The 19578-nt window shown below is 37.5% G+C and overlaps 1 protein-coding gene across 2 annotated transcripts in view; it reads left to right on the plus strand.

Moving 5' to 3' along the window:
* PTPN2 (protein tyrosine phosphatase non-receptor type 2) overlaps positions 1-19578 on the plus strand; it is an 86580-nt gene that overhangs the window by 17921 nt on the left and 49081 nt on the right. For both annotated transcript variants that reach the window (XM_026005997.2, XM_026005996.2), the window contains exon 2: positions 5569-5659. In XM_026005997.2, the coding sequence (XP_025861782.1) occupies positions 5569-5659 (91 nt within the window). The remainder of the gene's footprint in view (positions 1-5568; positions 5660-19578) is intronic.

Below are 19578 nucleotides of genomic sequence, written 5' to 3' on the forward strand. Positions count from 1 at the left end.
AACAGTGGTTTTCAACTGAATATTGATAGGACATTTGTGGTAGATCTTGCTGTCCATGGGAATTTGACAATGTCTACAGAGGTTTGTCACAGGAGGAGGGATGCTACAACATCTCATGAGTAGAGAGGCCAGTGTTGCTGCTGCTAAACATCCTGCAGTGCACAAGACAGTCTCCCAACGAAGAATTATCCAGCCTCAAATGTCAGTAGTGCTGAGGTTGAGAAATCTTGGATTTGCAGGTTTTGGTGCTGACAGGAAACATCTTTAGTCTTTAGGGCCACTGTTTATGGGTTGTCTCTGCTTTAGGAGGGAAATGTTTTAGCATCAAACGTCAGTGGAGACCGATTTTCCCAGATACGATACAAACATAGTGAATAACTCAACACCGATTTTCCCATTCCCATTTTGAGAAACACCATGAGTTTTATTGTTTATAAAAAGTACTTATAAAATTATTTATTTTTGTATATTGAGTGTTCTTGAAAATGACTCCTTCAGTGTCAGACCTAGTTAACTGAGATTTGGCCATACCATGAGTATTAGAGATCTATGTTTAGCTGCATGAGGAGGAATATCAGGCAGTAGCTGACATAACAGATAGAGGCTTATTTTTCTACTACAGTGAAAATTCTGGAGCTAGGAGTCCGGAGTTGTTACTATGGCTCCATGAGACTGCATTTCCTCTGTTTCTGCTTAGCCTTCCTTAGAATGTGCTTTTTGTAAGCCCAGGATATATTGTGCCCACTCACCCTTCACCCCCAACATCAAGGCAGGCAGAATTGAGAAGCAACAGGTCAGCAGAGCCAGCCCTTTGGATAAAAGCTTTCCTGCAGCCCAGTCCAGGGATTTCTGCTTGCCTGGGACTGTCTCATGATCATTGTTACTTATACGGGAGGCTGGAAAATACAGGTTGTTAGTTTGGCTAACAGGTTGTAAGTTAGAAAGTAAAGTTAGAAAGTAAAAATTAGAAAATTTGAGTAATAAAGAATGGATATTGGGATATGCAACTAGTGTGGACCTCTGGAGGTACTTTTTAAAGTATTGGGGGTTCTTTGTTGAGCTTGACTATAATCCTGCACAGTGAAGGAAAGATGTATTGGGAGTTCTGGTCTTCTTAAATGCACTGAAATTAAAGATAAAGAGGAACAAACATTGGAAATTTGAGAGAATGGACTCTTACAGAGTTTTGTGGGGGGTTTTTTATTGGTGAAAAAATAGAATGTGTTTGTTATGAATGTATTTCTTTACCCCCCCAAACTTGGCTGTTTTATGGTGTTTGGGAAATTAAAATCTCTTCGATACCTCTGTTAGTTGAGACTACCCTATTTAATTTTTTTTTTAACCTCAGTAAGGACTTGTTGTGGTATATACAAATAAGTGTGTTTCTTTAGTTTAAAAATTGGAATCAGCAGCTGAGAGATAGATGCACTTAAGTGTGGAACATAGGTGTCTATGCATAACACAGGCATTGAAGAAGGGCTAGTGTAATAGAGGGACCTTCTTTGCCCATTAAAAAAATTTTTAATTGGAGTTGTATATAATCTGGATAGCAGTCCTTTATCAGATAAATGATTTACTTCTATTTTCTCCCATTCTGTGGGTTGCAACAACTTTTCAATGTGATTTTTAAAACTATAGCATTAGAGCTGATATTAATACTAGTATTTATTAGTATTTTAGCTAGTTTAAAGTAATCTATGAATATATGGTTTGAAATCCAAATGGCACAAAAAGTGTCCAATAAAAGGAGTTAAAAGGGCAGGTTACTTTAGAAAGAGAGAGGGGCTGGGATACCTGGGTGGCTCAGTGGGTGAGCCTCTGCCTTCAGGTCAGGGCGTGATCCTGGTCTGGGGGATCGAGTCCCGCATCGGGCTCCCTCTGACAAGCCTGCTTCTTCCTCTGCCTGTGTCTCTGCCTATCTGTGTGTCTCTCGTGAGTAAATAAATAAATAAAATCTTTTTTAAAAAAAGAGAGTGAGGTAGGATAGGGGAGAGCATTTAGCTGTATCTGATATGTGGAGGTTTTTTTTTTTAGTTGTGTAAGTTTCAGGTGTACAGCTTTATAATTGACATCTTTATACATGACAAAGTGATGGCCACCACAAGACTAAAGACTAATGACTATCCATTACCATGCATTTGTCCTCCTTCACCCATTTCATCCACTCTCAAGCCCCCTTCCCCAGAGGGTAACCACTAGTTTGTTTTCTGTATATATGAATTTGCTTTTATTTTGTTTGTAGTTTTTGGATTTCACATGTGAGTGAATCATGCAGTGTTTGTCTTTCTACTGTGATTTATTTCATTTAGCATATTTCAAGGCCCATCCATGCTGTAACAAATGGCAAAATTTCATTCTTGTTTTTGGCCGAGTAGTTCATTGTTTTATTTACATTTGAATACTCTGGTTTCTCTTCAGATCGTATAAATCTTTCGCCTTTTACATTTGTGTGCGTGTGTGTGTGTCACATCATCTTTATTCTTTCCCCTATAAATGGGCACTGAAGTTGTCCACATCTTGGCTCTTATAAATAATGCTGCAATGATGTGTTTTATTCCTTTTCTTAAAAAAGAGATTTCGGGGCACTGGGGTGGCTCAGTTGGTTGAGCATCTGACTCTTGATTTTTGCTCAGGTCACGATTTTAGTGTCATGGGATCGAGCCCCATGACAACTCCATGCTCAGTGTGGATGGAGTCTGCTTAAGATTCTCCCTCTCCCCTTTCCCCACTCCGCTGTGCACACTCTCTCTCTAAAATAAATTAAAAAAAAAAAAAAAGAAGATCTGAAGCAGATATTCAAAAGTGGCAATAAGTGTTTAATGTCACTGATGGTAACGTGTTGTGATATGTATATTTTTCTGTTTGAAATATTTCATGATGAAAACACATTTTAGTTACATAAATCTGTACCCTTCCCTAGATGTTCAGCCTTCCACCAAAAGTTACTAGTTTCTCATCTCCTAGAATTACTCACTGTATGCTAGACATATTTATGTTTGAGTGGATTTTTCCCTCCCTGTCATGGGAGCATATTCTTTTGTGCTTTTTTCACTATGCATAAATCTTTGCACGCAGGTGTGTGGCTATGGGATACAAATTCCTAGTAGATAAAATTGGTAGGTCAGATTTATGATCTTAATCATTCTCAACCATTGTATCTGTTTACATTCTGCAGTAATGTATGAGAATACTTTATTCTCATCTGTATAGTGTTATCAGAATCTTTTATTTTGGCCAATGTATTTTTCCTACACTTGATACAGAAAAGTCATTAACAGAAAACTTTTTGTATTATTTTAAGGTAACATTTTTCTATCAGTTACTCACTTGAAATATAAAATTTATAGTGTTTCAGCTCTATAAAGTGTTTGAGGTTATGCAAATAACTTTAAGCCTAGAACTGAATGTGTTTAGTTTTACATATAAAATTTATTATTTAATGTTTAAAAACTTACCTAATTAATGTGTAGTTAATAGTTAACACTTTTTCATGTTTTCGGCTAATTACAATTATTTGTTATAATATGCTTTTGTGGAAAAGTATTTGAAACTGAAAGATAGTATTTCTGTCCAGATTATTATGAGGCTATATAAGTTTCATACTAAAACTGAATAAATCATATAAAAATAGAAAATTGAAGGTCAGTTTACCTTAAAAACATAGATGTACATCTTATGTAAAATAATGGTGGTTCATCCAGACAATGGGATGTTATTCAGCACTAAAAAGAAATGAGCTATCGAGCCATGAAAAGACATGGAGGAGCCTTAAAGGCATATTACTAAGTGAAAATGTGTAAATTGTAATTCAGCACATTACCAGAGTAAAGGTGAACAGCTATATGATCACTTCCATAAATGCAGGGGAAACATTGAATAAAATTGAACACCCACTCATAAAAAATGTTTACCCAACTAGAGATTGAAGAGAACCCTTTTAACTTGAAGAGTATCTATTAACCAGAAACCCAAAGCAGGTATTACGCTTAGGGACAGTTGTTTTAAAATCAGGGGGAAAAATAATCTACTTACTGTTGAATAGGCAATCTTAGCCAGTGGAGTTGGATAAGAAAAAGAAATGAGATATGAATAAATAAGAAATCTGAAGGATAGGGAAGAGACAGAATTACCACTATTTGATAGTATTGAGAAATTCACAGCCACTCCAAAATATTAGAGAGCTCAATGAGATTGCTGGATGAGAAGGAAGCATTAAAAAGTCAGTAGCAGGGGGATCCCTGGGTGGCTCAGCGGTTTAGCGCCTGCCTTTGGCCCAGGGCGCAATCCTGTAGATCTGGGATCGAGTCCCACGTCGGGCTCCCGGCATGCAGCCTGCTTCTCCCTCCTCCTGTGTCTCTGCCTCTCTCTCTCTCTCTCTCTCTCTCTCTGTCTATCATAAATGAATAAATAAATCTTAAAAATAAAAGTCAGTAGCAACAGTTGTAGCGAATATGTAGTATGTGTTTCTGTTTGTGTGTGTGGCAGATTGCATTTTCCAAAGTGGCTGTACCAACAATAAGTTATGTTCCACATGCTCTTTGTACGCACAGTGTGACTAAGATTCCTCCCCCTGAAAGGTTGTGTTCCCTACTCTTTGCATCTTAAAACCGTGGACGAAAATACAGGCTAGAAAGTTAACCTGTTCTGAGTTGGTGACATACAAGCATGAGGAACCAATAGTAGGGGCATTTGTCAAGAAGTGATTTGAATGATTTATTTATGCTTAATTTATACAATTGAGTGGTGCCTCACTTTTGAAATGCTTTTTCTTATATGTGATAGTGTGAGCCAAAACCCAATTAATTTTTACTGTTAATGCAATTTTTTTTAATGTTTCTGTTTTTACCTGAATTCTCAAAATAATATGTTCTATTTGGGTGAAAAAAACATACACCAAATAGCTGAGTGCTTAGTGCACTTATGGAATTTCTTATATAGTGGAATGCAGAGAATTGTAGGGGTCCTAGAATGAGCTTCTGGCTTAGTAATGGCTGCTGTTTATGGCTCTAGAAATAAAATTTGAGGATATTTCTGGACTCAAAGTAACAGTAATAATGGCACGAACATGAAGAAATAGATGAAAGTTTTAAGATGGAAACTCCAAAATAGAGGTAGATATTACTGAGAGTTTAGTGAGAATCTGAGTATGATGTTAGCCTTAGATACACCTCCACCTCCATTGCATTAGTTTTGTGTTACGTATAGTGTTTAATGTTGCTTGTAGGGGTTGAATATTGCTTGTCAGTATATAAATACCTCAAGAGCAGGGACTCTGGTGCCTGAAGGATGTCTGTGGAGTCCTGGGTCCTGCCACTTTCCTGGCTTTGTGAACTTTGGCAGGTTGTTTAACCTCTCAAAGCCTGTCATCCCTCCCATATAAACCAGGGATGATAATTGTTCCTGTTGGTGTTGTAAGAACTGAATGAGATAATGTTGACAATGAGTTCTGTGTTGTACTTGGCATATCATCAGTGCTTGATAAATGTTACTTTATACTGGCTGGGAAAATATCTGTTTTGCTATATACAATTTAAGAGGAATGTTAAAATATATTTTTGTTATTTTAAGGAAATTCGCAATGAGTCCCATGACTATCCTCATAGAGTGGCCAAGTTTCCAGAAAACAGAAATCGAAACAGATACAGAGATGTAAGCCCATGTAAGTACTTGTGGGTTTGTGTGCATGTGTATGTTTGTTGGTTTGTTTTAGGAGGCAGGATACAATGAAAAAGAAGGTTTGGGATTAGGGTTAAGTACAGTGGTTTTCTTCATATTAACATAATACATGTTCTTTATTTTATTTTTTAAAAAATATTTTATTTATTCATGAGAGACACAGAGTGAGGGAGGCAGAGACACAGGGAGAGGGAGAAGCAAGTTCCTCGCAGGGAGCCCTATGCGGGACTCAATCTCTGAACCCCGGGATCACACCATGAGCCAAAGGCAGACGCCCAACCTCTGAGCCACCCAGGGGGTCCCAATACATGTTCTTTAAAGAAAAACTACTACATAGTAAAAAGGAAAGAAAATTGCTCATAATTTTTGCATCCTTCAAACACAGTCACCATTATTTTTGTGTATGTCCTACTAACTTTTTAATCTTATGCATAATTTTCTTTCTTTAAAATAATTATCATGTGTGTATGTGTATTCATATATGTATATTTTCTTATTGTTCCATAACCTTTTAAATATTGCTTAAAATGTTAGTGTAGTTTGCTTTTTTCCCCCAAATTATAAGAGTAATATTTGCTTAGTGTAGAAAACTTAAAACAGAAATGTGTAAAGGGAAAAGCTTCATGATTTAAAAAGAAATGTAAAACTTTTGGATTTATATTCTTTTTGTATTTTTTTCCTGAATAAACATATATACATACTTTTATTAATTTTTATTTTTAAAATATTTATTTATTTGAGAGAGAGTGTGAGTGTGCATGTGAGCAGAAGGGGTGGGAGAGGGAGAAAATTTCAGGCAGGCTCCATGCTGATCGCTGAGCCTGACGTGGGGCTCAGTCTCTTGATCTTGAGATCATGACCTGAACTGAAACCAAGAGTCAGATGCTTAACTGACTGAGCCACCCAGGTGTTCCCACACACGTTCCTTTAAATTTGAGATTAGAATCCTTCACGTATTAATTGTGGCTCTTTTCCTACCTCACAATATGTTGTAAGCCTTTTCCTGTCATAAGTCTTTCAGTGTCTTTGAATATGCCATTCTTTTATGTAATGGTTCCTTAGTGGTTGGACATTTGGGTTCCAATACTCATATATATACACAATTCTGTGAATAATTTTCATAGTGTGGTTTTAAAAATGTGTTTATCCTGAGGTGATTTTATTTTTTGTTCTGATTGATAACCATTCGTTCAAATACTAAATTAGGCTGCCTTACTATTCCACAGTGTTATCCCATATTTGATTTTAGTGGGCCTAGGTGTTTTCTTTGGGGCTGCTTGTTAGTAGGAACGTTTAAAAAAAGTACTAATTTTGGTTCCTGCTTGTGTGTAGCTCTTTTCCTCTAGTTGATGAGGTATGGTGCTAGTATGCTGAGGCCTCCTATGTAGGCTGAATAAGCTCACTCTACTCAAGGCCAAAGATTATATACCCTTATTTATGTTGTATTCCTTGTTAGGAGGGTATGGATATACCACTGAAAATCTAATTGCTGGGGAAAAGGTCCGTACTTCCTTTCTTAAAGAAACAAAATGTTTGTTTTTCTGTTGCCCAAGTACATTTTCATGAAAAGTGTATTGGCTGATTTTGGGCAAATCAGAGATTTCAGACTACTTTTGAGAAGTAATATCTTGGGCACCCCTGGTGGCGCAGCGGTTTGGCGCAGCGGTTTAGCGCCGCCTGCAGCCCAGGGTCTGATCCTGGAGACCCAGGATCGAGTCCCGTGTCAGGCTCCCTCCATGGAGCCCGCTTCTCCCTCTGCCTGTGTCTCTGCCTCTCAGTCTCTCTCTCTCTCTGAATAAATAAATTTAAAAAAAAAATGCTTATTTAAAAAAAAAGTAATCTCTTAAAATATTTCATGTTTATTTTAAATTACTTACTGAGTATTATGTTTCTCTGACATGTTTTCTTTACCAGTTAGTGGTGTTTGTAAAGATAAGTCACAGCGGAGAGTGGTTTTCTATTCTTCTTCACTTGCAGCACATTTGAAGATATGACAAGCTTCCTCTGAAACCTGGCTCACCATGGCAACAATTCTGGGGGTGGGTTCAGGGAATGGGGGTGGTGTGGGCAGAGGTTCTAACGTGTAGGTGCCCCTTCACCCTCTCAAATTTCTGTTGAGTATCATTGAGCTAGAACACTAATCTCTAGTGTTTACCATGAATTTTAAAGACTGTTCCAGTGGTACTCCTTGCTTTGTTGCCTCTAATTAAAAAAACCCAAGCTTCTTATTTTGATAATTGTAGATTACTATGCATTTGTGAGAAATAGCACTCAAAGATCCTGCATACCCTTCCCCTGGTTTTCCCCGGTTGTAACATCTTGCATAATTGCAACCAGGAAATCGACATGGATGCCATCCATCCAGATCTCCCTGGTGTCACCTACACTCATTTGTGGCTGCGTTCAGTTCTGCTCAGCTGTGTTACATGGTAGAGTCTGGGGTCTCCACCACAGTTTGGATACAGACCAGTGGAATAGCTCTGCCACGAGATCCGTCCCATCTTCCTGTGCCAAGTCACGAGTTGCCTTTGATTTTTACATACATCTGTTGTAATTGCAATCTTTGGATGTGATAAACTGTGTTTGAACCCTCTCATTAGTTTGATCGAATTGATCTAAATGGTGGAATTTTTAAAAATTGGAACTGAGACACTTAAAAGTAAGACATTTGCAACTTAAATCTGTCTCAAGTATGTAAACACGTCAATGAAACTCTTGTGATTTTTCTCTTAAATGTTAGACTCAGGTACTCAACTGCTTGTTGGACTGCAAGGAGAGCTTGATTTACTTACTGGTGTGCTTACTAACTTCACCTCCATCCTCACTAGCTTGAGCTTTTTTTTCTGTGTGTCTTCTCAGGAAGGGAGTCATTTGCTTTGTGTAGGTACCTAGTATTAGGAAGAGACGTTTCTTCCTCAGAGATGTGATTCAGTGCCCCTCTGCTGTCTTTCTGGCCACTGTATCTATGACATCCCCTGGAGCTGCCTTCTGCTGTGAGCATGCCACTCAGCTAACCCTCTCCCCTACACCTTCTCCTTGAAGCCTGGCTCTTCTCTGAGTAAAATACCTTTCTGTCTCTCTGAGGTAGAAGCTACTTATTCTTGCTTCCCATGTAACCAGAGTTTCCTAAACTAGGCCCTTATTCTCCAACTTGCAAATTAAAACGATCTGCTCTGAGGCTTGTGCCATCCAGACATGTCACATTACCAATCTTGTATCTGTCCTTACCTGACTTCATAGTCCCTGCGTGGTAGCCACCTCTCCCAGGTTTGCTGACGGCTTGAATGCTGACGAGCCATTCATTATCTTCCTCTTTGCCCTCTTCTCTCAGTACCTCTTTCTTTGTTTCTAGATGGGATTGTGTCTCTGAGAAGGGACCATATGATGCCTTAGCCTTACAGTTCTGGACCTCTTTAGCTCTCAACCGGAAGTCTTAAATGCTGCTACCTTGAGGGCTACTCTCTGTTTTCCCAGCCCTTTGACTTCATCAGGATCTTTAGTTTGTTGACTTTTTCATTTATTACAGTACATTACTTCCTTCTCCACTTTACTTATTACTTAATGACTTTCTTGCTGTTCTGATATGTTAGGAAAATAATCTCTGTGGCTCTTTAATTCTACCTCGCCTATGAAACCTAGTGTCAGATAGTCGTTCAGTTTCTGTAACCTTGGGGTTCATGAGTGTACCTTGGGTGGGCTTGTGCACTGACTAGACCTGGGGGTGTCTTGCTGTCTTCCTACATGCCCTTGTCACTCCCACTGCCCCATGGCCCCCGGGAAACCAGCTCTCAATCCACCTCCATGCCCACCACTTGTAGAATGTGATCCGCCTTTAATTCTGCAGAGAAACATTTTAAAAATTCAGAAATAACTCTTCAACTTCATGTTCTACCACCCAGAAACTTATTTCTCTTTTCAATCCTCTTTTCATGAAGTCCCAGGGGAAAAAAAAACCCTTCTCCCTCATGTCTTAGGTTTATATCCTGATGCCTCATTCTTCCTCAGAGACCTCATTCACCATCAACACCACTCTTACTCTGTCTTCAACCTCTTTCCTGTAGCTCCTTTCCCTTACTATGTAAATGTGCTTCAGCCTCTTCTCGTCTCAACCATTGTATCCCATCTCAGCTCCACTTACTCTGTTACCTGTGTGGGCACAAGCACATGCATACCTGTGTGCACACACAGTCTACAAAAAAAAAAAAAAAAAAAAAAAAAAAGACACCATATTATTTGTCTCTCCAGCCTCAACACATGTACATTCTTTAGCCCATGGTTCTACCCCAGCCTCCCCACTGAAACCTTTATTCTAAAGTACTATTTTCAAGCTTTCTAGTTTTCAAATGCAGTGAGGGACTTTCCATTGGTTTATTTTCTTATCCCTCTATGACTTTTGACATTGTTGACTCTGCCTTGCTTCCCTAACACTGTATTTTTTAAAATTTTGCTATTATTTCTCTGGCTAGTCAGGCATTTTCAGAACTTTTGTTCCTCAGTTGACTATGTTCTTCAGGGTTCTGTCTCCCCTTCCTTCTTACTCTAACACCTGTGTGAATGGTCTCATCTTCTGTGGGTTTGGTTATCATCTGCTTGTCACTCTAAATTTCATCTGTAGCCTAGATCTCCTTTTAGCTATAGATCCATTTATGCAAAGCACTCATCTCTGTGTGGATGTTCTGTAGCTGCCTCAGACTTAGTATGTCTAGATACTGAGTTAGCATTGCTCCCAACGTAGTCCATTGATCCTGGCCCTGAGACCTGCTTTTTGTTTTATTGCCAATGTTCATAAATGGTACTATTACTGACACATTTGCTGCAGCTAGAAACTCAGACTCCTCTCCTATTCAGCTCCCATATCTACTTGATAACTAAGTAATTATAATTCCATTTCCACAATATTTTATTTTTTAAATTAATTTTTCTTTTTTTTTTTTTCTTGAGAAGAAGAGAGTGTGTGTGCACTGAGAGGGAGGTAGGGTGAGGAGGAGCAGAGGGAGAGGGAGAGAGAACCTCTGACATAAGGCTCCGTCTCACAACCCTGAGATCATGACCTGAGCTTAAGTGAAGAGTCAGACACTCAACAGACTGAGCCACCCAGGCATCCCCACAATGTGTTTTATTTTTTTAATTTTAATTTTTTTTAAAGATTTTATTTATTAATGAGAGACACACAGAGAGAAGCAGAGACACAGGTGAGGGAGAATCAGGCTCCATGCAAGGAAGTTGATATGGGACTCGATCCCAGGACTCCAGGATCACGCCCTGGGCTGAAGGCAGGGACTAAACCGCTGAGCCAGCCAGGGATCCCCCCACAATGTGTTTTAAATCTCTTCTTCATTCTGTTAGTACTGGCTTGGTTCAGGCCCTCACTCTTCCTCTTCTGGATTTTTACAGTAGCCTCTTAACTAGTTGCCTTGTCTATATTCTGTTCCTACTTCAGTCTGTTCACCATATGGTATCCAGGATAATCTTTGTAAAAAGCGTGTCTGTATTCACTCTCCCCTCCAGTAGCATTCCATAAGTTTTATGAGAAATTAGTTCTGTATCATTATCACACAAGATCTTTTGGGGACTGATCCTTCACATACTCAGATTTTTTCTACCCATTTTCTTACAAATTACTGATTTTGGTAAAACTGAATCACTTAGAGTTCTCCCAATGTGACCAGTTTCTAAGATTTTTTTTTTTAAAGATTTTATTTTGTTATTTTTTATTTTTTTAAAGATTTTATTTATCTATTCATGAGAGACACACAGAGAGGCAGAGACATAGATAGAGGGAGAAGTAGGCTTCTCTGTGGGGAGCCTGATGCAGGACTCAATCCCTGGACCCGGGATCACAACCTGAGCCGAAGACAGACAGATGCTCAACCACTGAGCCACCCAGATCCCTTAAAAATTTTATTTTTAAGTAATCTCTACATTCTATTATGGGGCTCGATTGAACTCACAACCGTGAGATCAAGCATCACATGTTCCTTTGTCTGAGCCAGCCAGGCACCCCCAAATGTGACCAGTTACTAATAACTCAGTGTCTAAAAATGTATCATTCCCTTTTTGGAGCATGTAAGTGAAAATCCTCTTCCAAATATCTTCATGACCACTTCCCCTTGGGTGTTATTCTCATGCAGTGGAGGAGGTCATGGAGGTGATAGCTCTCATTAAGTCTAGACAAGCCCAGGAATGTATATTTTTTAAACACTCCCCAGATGATGTAGATACACCTTTCGTTATTGATAGTCATTGTATCATTTAAAAATGTATTTCCATACATAATACTTAGCATTGTTGGTTTGGTTCAGAACATGTGTATTGAAAACCAGCTGTATAGCTGACTGACACTATGCTGTGCACTGAGAATACTGTGAATATATGTATCCTGCCCTCTGATAATTCACAGTGTAGTGAGGGAGATACAGGCCCATTGTGCTGTATATGTATCATGAAATAGGACCATGTATTGGTGGATCTGTGTCTAGGGAGTTAGGGATGGCTTTTAAGAAAATATATGATAACCAGCTAGGTAAAGGGAAACTGGACATCAATTATTTTTTATGAGTCTCAGATTTTTTTCTTGATTTTGATTCAGTATGTCTGGAAATCTTTGTTTTTAAACAGTTTCCTTACATGATCCTTATGTACCCAGCTCAGCACCAGTCCTAAGATTGACATATAGAAACTACATTTGGAGGAGTGAATATGAGAAACATAATCAAATGGGGATATTTTGAAACAGAACTTAAGGAAGTCCACAATGTTCCTATAATTGCCTGACCAAAAGATAACCTCCATTGTCTCAGTTGTGAGACAATTGTGAAAGAGATAGGCAAGAACTTGGTTGGTTGAGAATAGAGTAAAAGATCTTAATAATCACTTCGAGAATTGAATTTATACTACTAGAGACTACTGCTAATCTGCTAATTTTGAAATTTTCCTTACTTTTTGCCTGACAGGTAGAAATTCTATAAATCTTGTGTTTGGTCTAAAAGGAATTGTCAGCAAGACTTAGTGAACTGTCATTGTTTTTACTGAACCTGAAACAGTTTGTTGCCTTTTTTTTTTTTTTAAATTGTGGTTAAAAAAACACATGATATAAATTTTACCCTCTTAACAATTTTTAGATGTACATTGATATAGTGTTAACTATATGCATGTTATTGTACAACTGATCTTTTCATCTGCATGACTAAAACTACCTATTGAACAACAGCAAACATACATTTCCCCTCTAGCCCCTGGCAACCACTATTCTACTTTCTGTTTATGAGTTTGATTACTTCAGATACTTCATGTAAGTAGAATCATGCAGTATTTGTCTTTTTATGACAGGCTTATTTCACTTAACATAATATCCTCAAGGTTCATTCATGTCAAACTGTTAGTTTTTAAAGGAAGGTGACACAGAGACTTTTGATTCTAGTGGTATGGCAGATTAGATAGTCCATAGTCCCTTACTGCTGCAAAACAAGATTTTCAATAAACGTACTTTTTTAAAAGTTACCAGCTGTGGGGTGCCTGGGTGGCACCATCAGTTAAACCTCTGACTCGATTTCGGCTCAGATCATGGTCTCGGGGTCATGAGATCAAGCCCCATGTCTGGCTGGTTCCCTGCTCATTGAGAGGTCTGCATGAGATTCTCTTTCTGCCCCCCCCCCCCCATATACATGCACACTCTCTCAAATAAATAAAGTCTTACTTAAAAATTTAAAAAAATAAAAAATTACTAAGTGGGGAGGAAGAATTCCAGACCTCCTTCACCTCACCATTCCCTATAAAAAGAAATCTCAGCAAATGGCATAGCTACTCTAAATGAAAATCTCAGTATTAGCTTTAAGAATTGTATAATAAATGTATTTGTATAACAATAAGATAGCCTCAGGGTCACTGAGTGTTATGCTATATGTTGGCAAATTGAACTCCAATAAAATAGCCTCAAGGTATGTTAACCAAAACTCAATAGAATTACAGGAAGAAATCAACACTTCTATGTTTATGGCCTTTTGGTAAGACAGAATATTGGTAAAGAACTAGAAGATCAGCCACATAATTAAGCTTATTTCATTTTTTATTAATTTTTTATATTTTTTAAAATATTTATTTATTTATTCATGATAGACAGAGGGAGAGAGAGAGAGAGAGGCAGAGACACAGGCAGAGGGAGAAGTAGGCTCCATGTTGGGAGCCCGACGCGGGACTGGATCCTGGGACTCCAGGATCACGCCCTGGGCCAAAGGCAGGCCCTAAACCGCTGAGCTACCCAGGGATCCCCAAGCTTATTTTAATAAGAAAAATATATATAACCTTACGTCCAACAATTAGAGAATACATTTTCTTCTAGGATTTTGGAATATTTATAAAAAATGGACCATCGAATTGGCTGTAAAGTAAATCTTAACAGTTTAGGAATTGCTGTCTTATAGGCCATGTTCTTTGACCAGAATGCAATTAAATTATAGATTATTAATAAAAAGGCAAAAGTTCACATAAATTTGGAGATTTAAAGATTTCTAAGTAATTCATGGGTCAAGAAGAAATCATAGTGGAAACTTTAAAATGCTTAAAAGTGAGCAGTACGTAAAATACTACTTACCAAAACTTTTGTAAAGCAGCAAAAACAGTAATGCAAAGAAAATATGTTGTCTTGGGGTGCCTGAGTGGCTCAGTCAGTTAAGTGTCTTATCTGACTCTTGATTTTGGCTCAGGTCATAATCTTAGGTCCTGGGATCAAACCCTGCATCGGGCTCTGCACTCAGTGAGGAGTCTGCTTCAGGATTCTCTCTCCCTCTGCCACTCCCCTTGCTCACTCACATGCAGTTTCTTTGTAAAATAAATAAGGAAATCTTTAAAAAAAAAGTTGTCTTAAATATATTAAAACAGAATGATAAAAATTAAAGTGCTAAGAAAAGGGCCTAGTTCTTTCTGTGAACTTGTTACAGAACTTGAATAACCAAACCTGAAAAGTTTAATAATAACACTAAAAGTTACAGGCGTATTTCCCTCATGAATATAGATGCAAAGATTAGCAGACTGAATATAGCAGTCTGTGAATATAGATGCAAAGATTAGCAGACTGAATATAGCAGTCTGTAAGTTTATTTTAGGAATAAAAGGGTGGCTTAACATTAGTAGATCTTTTTTTTTTTTAACATTAGAAAATCTTAAAGATGTTGGTTCACCACAGTAATGAGGTAAAGGAGAAAAAGTCATATGAATATTTCAGTAGATGCAGAAAGATTATTTAAAGTCAGTGCTTGCTCATGATTAAAAACAAAACACATAGCAAACTGGAAAGAGAGGGGAACTTCTGTAACCTAATATAAGCTACTTAAGAGACACCTATAATAACTTAAGTCTGAATGATAACATGTTAGAAACTTTTTTTTTTTTTTAACAAAATGAAGAACAAGAAAAGGATGCCCACTCTCACTACATCTACTTAACATCATGCTTTAGGTCCTAGCCACTAAAGAAAAAATAAGAAATAAAAGGCATACAGATTGGAAAAAAAGAAACAAAGCTACCATTTTATTTGATGCTATATAACACACCACCCCAAAACAGCCTTAAAACCATAGCAGTCATTTTTCATCAATGCAAAATTGGGGGTTAATTGGACTCAGGAGATTCTTGCTCAGGGTCTTGCGTGCAGTTATAGTTCAGATGATAGCCGAGGCCTTCTCGCTCGGTTATGGGCTGTCAGCTGGAACACCTGGAACACCTACATGACCATGTGACCTGGACTTCTTGCAAAGAGTAGCTGGGTTTTAGGAGTGAGTGTCCTGAAGGAGCCATCTGGGAACTGAAATGCCTTGTACCACCTAAATTTAGAAGTCTCATCATTCCATCACATTCTTTTCATTAGTGGCCATTCAGGTTCTAGGAGAAGAGATTGATGCTCCACCATTAGATGGAAGAATTATCAAAGAATTGTGGACATGTTTTAAAACCATCACTATTTTCGTCATAATCCAGAAAATGTACGGACAAGTCAAAGAATTATGAAGAAACATTTTGGTAGTCTCAGAATAATAAGACAGAAGACCTTTGAATTATTAAAACAGACCTTTATACATGACAGGCTTCTGTCATCTTTCTTAGTAATCAAATTTAGATAAAAGCTGTTGTATAATAGTAATCAGAACATGTATAGATATAACTTAAATTTTATAGTAACTCTTATGTAAATATTTGCTAACATTCTTCCTTATCCCATCTAAGCTTTAAAAATAAAGACCAAATGCACTTCACATTTTCAAACCATTCTATTGTCAACTTTTTTGCTTAAAGGTTTTCTCATTACATGTTAGGACTTTGACCTTTGGTTCTCTTTTTAATTTGGTTGTTTTTAATCTTCAATTTTTATCCATTCTAAATCAAAGATATTTTAATAGTTTATTTCTACAGATCATTGATGCACTGGAGTGGATCCAAGAAATAAGAATTAGAATTCTTGGAGCACCTGGGTGGCTCAGTGGTTGAGCATCTGCCTTTGGCTCAGGTTGGGGTCCCTGGGGTTGAGTCCCTCATTGGGCTCCCCTCAGGGAGCATACTTCTTCCTCTGCCTGTGTCTCTGCCTCACTCTGTGTCTCATGAATAAGTAAATAAAATCTTTAAAAAACACAATTCTTAGTGAAGAAGCTAGAATTGATTAGATGGGGAAAGAAAACTTATACTAAACAACATGATAGCTGACTTCAGATATCTGAAATTCATACGGTAAGGGATGTGTTGTCCTCTGTTAAGCTTGAACAATAGAACTGCAGTTCATGAATGGATAACACTGTTGGTGAATTTCAGGTCACCAGCTTTTTGACCTATAGAACGTTGGTTAATTATTTTTGAAATACCTCTTGTATGCTTTACTTCTTGCCCCATTCCTTGTCTCTTCCTCACTTTCTTCATCCATTTACCTTTTTCTCATCTTACACTGTTGATTCCTTAACAGGTGCAGCCTTTTTTTTAAATTAATTTTTATTTATTTATTTATTTATTTGTTTGTTTATTTATTTATTTATTTATTATAAAGATTTTATTTATTCATGACAGAGAGAGAGAGAGAGAGAGGCAGAGGGAGAAGCAGGCTCTGTGCCCAGAGCCCGACATGGGACTTGATCCCAGGTCTCCAGGATTACGCCCTGGGCCAAAGGTGGTGCTAAAACTGCTGGGTCACTGGGACTGCCCCCCCTTTTTTTAAACTGGACTACCTGTCCCCCAGTAAAGTTTTGTTGAGTCTTCAAGACATAGGTATCACTCCTCTGAGAGGTACTCGCTAGAAGTTACTAGTTTGTTTCTATAGCACTTTATTTCTGTACTTAGGCACTAATCTTACTGCCTTATAATTTAATTTATTACATATACTCTGTAGAGGAGTGACTTTCATTCAACAAGGGTATTTACCATTCCCTAAGAGACATTTTGGAAATTTGTGGGGGCTTTTTTTTTCTAGTGTATTTCTACTCAACTATTTATATATATTAAAATAGATATTATCTTATTGTAAACTACTTTCCATTTATTTTGTTATATATTTCAGCTAGGGCATTATTGATATTTTAAAAATTATATATATTTCCTGTTACCTCTAATAGTAGGATAGTAAAGGAAGTATTAAGACTTCATTAAGCCTCTCCTCTCTCCTCTGAATAATTAAGTCTAAAAACCCTTGGAATTGGGGACCAGCATGTGGAAGGCATGTAGATAAGAGGAGGGCATGTTTGAAGAATGGAGGAAAGACGGAGTGAACCCGGTGATGTTAGACTAGAATTACTGTATCAGTGTATGAACTCATGGTTTTCAGTGAATATGGATATACAGATACATAGAAATGTATGTGTGCTTATATTTCCTAGCCCTGACTCCTGAGAAGCCTTGGGAATAATGACACCTTCTTAGTATTGGGCATGCCTAGCTTTTCATATCTAAATTTCATTCTCCACTTAGAAGAAACAGGGCTTCTTGAAGAAATTACTGATTCCAGGGGTGGGGCAGGGAGAGTATAAGAGTAGCCTGGAATATCTTGTAGTCCCAGAAGGTAAGGTTGATCAAGAAATGATGAGGCTAATGTCAAAAAGGACACAGAAACCATCTTGAAAGCTCATGTTCCAAATCTGGTGTTGATTTGAACATTTGAAATTAATAATAGTTATAACCTACTGAATAAAATAGGAATCCATGAATTTGCACTAGTATAAAGAAATATGAATAAATACATGGGGAGAAAGGAAAGATCTACCTTAGGTTGGCAAGTAATAAATGTTGAAATAGATGGTAAACTCGGTAAAATGCTGATGAGGAACAGAAGATTTACATAGTCTTAAAAAACCCTTACATAAAATAGTTATTAATACAAGAGGAGAATAGTAGCTGTGCAGAGAAGTTTGGCAGATACCAACCTTAAACGAATAATCAGGACCAATAATGAAATACATCACATTGAAATCCTGAACTGCCCCATAGAATGCGGTGAGTATACAGCATCACTCTGCTGAACTTGCCAGAGTATACAATATGTACTCCTTCTTGAGGAATATCAGACAATTCAAATGGATTGATACTCTGTAATCTTTAAAGAGTTATAAAACTCTTCCCAGGGAAGACTGAGGAATGGTTCTAGGTTGGAGACCAAAGACATGTGACATCTAAACCCATTATGTGGTCGGGGCACCTGAGTGGCTCAGCCTTGGTTTTGTCCCAGGTCATGATCTCAGGATTGTGAGATCAAGCCAGATCAGGCTCTGCACTCTGCACAGAGTCTGCTTGGGTTCTTTCTTCTCCTTCCTCCTCTGCCCCTCCCCCAATGTGAGCACACTTGTGTGCTCTCATGCATGCTCTCTCTCAATAAATAAAATCTTTTAAAAATGTAACATGTGATCCTGTATTGGATCCTTTTATTTAAAAGGCATTATTAGGACATTTGGGGAAACTTGAATAGGGTCTGAATTAGTAAAGTATCACTGTTAATTTTATGATTTTGATGGCTATACTGTGGTAAGTAGATTGAGTCCTTTGTAGAAAATACACACAAAAATATTCAGGGGTATTATATCATGTTTGTAACTTGCTCTCATGATTTAGGGGAAAAAAATATTTGTGTTTTTCTTGGCATTTTTCTGCAAGTTTTGAAATTATTTCAATTTAAAATTTTTAAAAGATTATTTAAAGGGTGGGGGATATTCTAGTAAATACATGAAGGTAAGAAAAGGAAATAAAAGGTAAACAGAATTGAAAGGAAGAAATAAAACTCTTTGCAGAAAGTCTAAGCATGATAGTCTACATAGAAAATCCTAAAGAATCTACCAGAAAAATCTCCTGGAACTAGTAGGTGAGTTAAACCAGGTTTCTGTATATAAGATCACCATGCAAAAATTAATTATCTTTATTTACTTTAATTACTATCAATAGACACATGGAAACCAAGATTTAAAATACAAAGTCACACACACACACACAAATAAATAAAAAATAAAAAATAAAATAAAATACAAAGTCATTTAGGGGCATCTGGGTGGCACAGTCAGCTCAGGCCATGATCTGAAGGTTGTGAGATGGAGCCCTGTGTCAGGCTCCATGCTCAGTGTGGAGTCTGGTGAAATTCTCTCTCTCCTCTCTGCCCTTCCCACTCATGTCCTTTTTTTTCTTTTTCATTAAAAAAAAAAAAAAGTCATTTACAGTTTCTCTTAAAAAATGAAATATTTTGAAATAAGTCTAATAAAACATGTATAGGACCCACATGTTGAAAACAACAAAACGCTGATAAGGGAAACCAAATAAATGGGGAAACATACCATGTTCATGGATTGGAAATCTTAACATAGTACTCATATCATAGTACAATTCTCACCAAATTTTTGTAGGTTTAACACAATTCCTATCATAATCTCAGAAAGATTTATTTGTAGATAC

The sequence above is a fragment of the Vulpes vulpes genome, chromosome 13 (genome assembly GCF_048418805.1).
Source record: "Vulpes vulpes isolate BD-2025 chromosome 13, VulVul3, whole genome shotgun sequence".
NCBI classification, from domain to species: Eukaryota; Metazoa; Chordata; class Mammalia; order Carnivora; family Canidae; genus Vulpes; species Vulpes vulpes.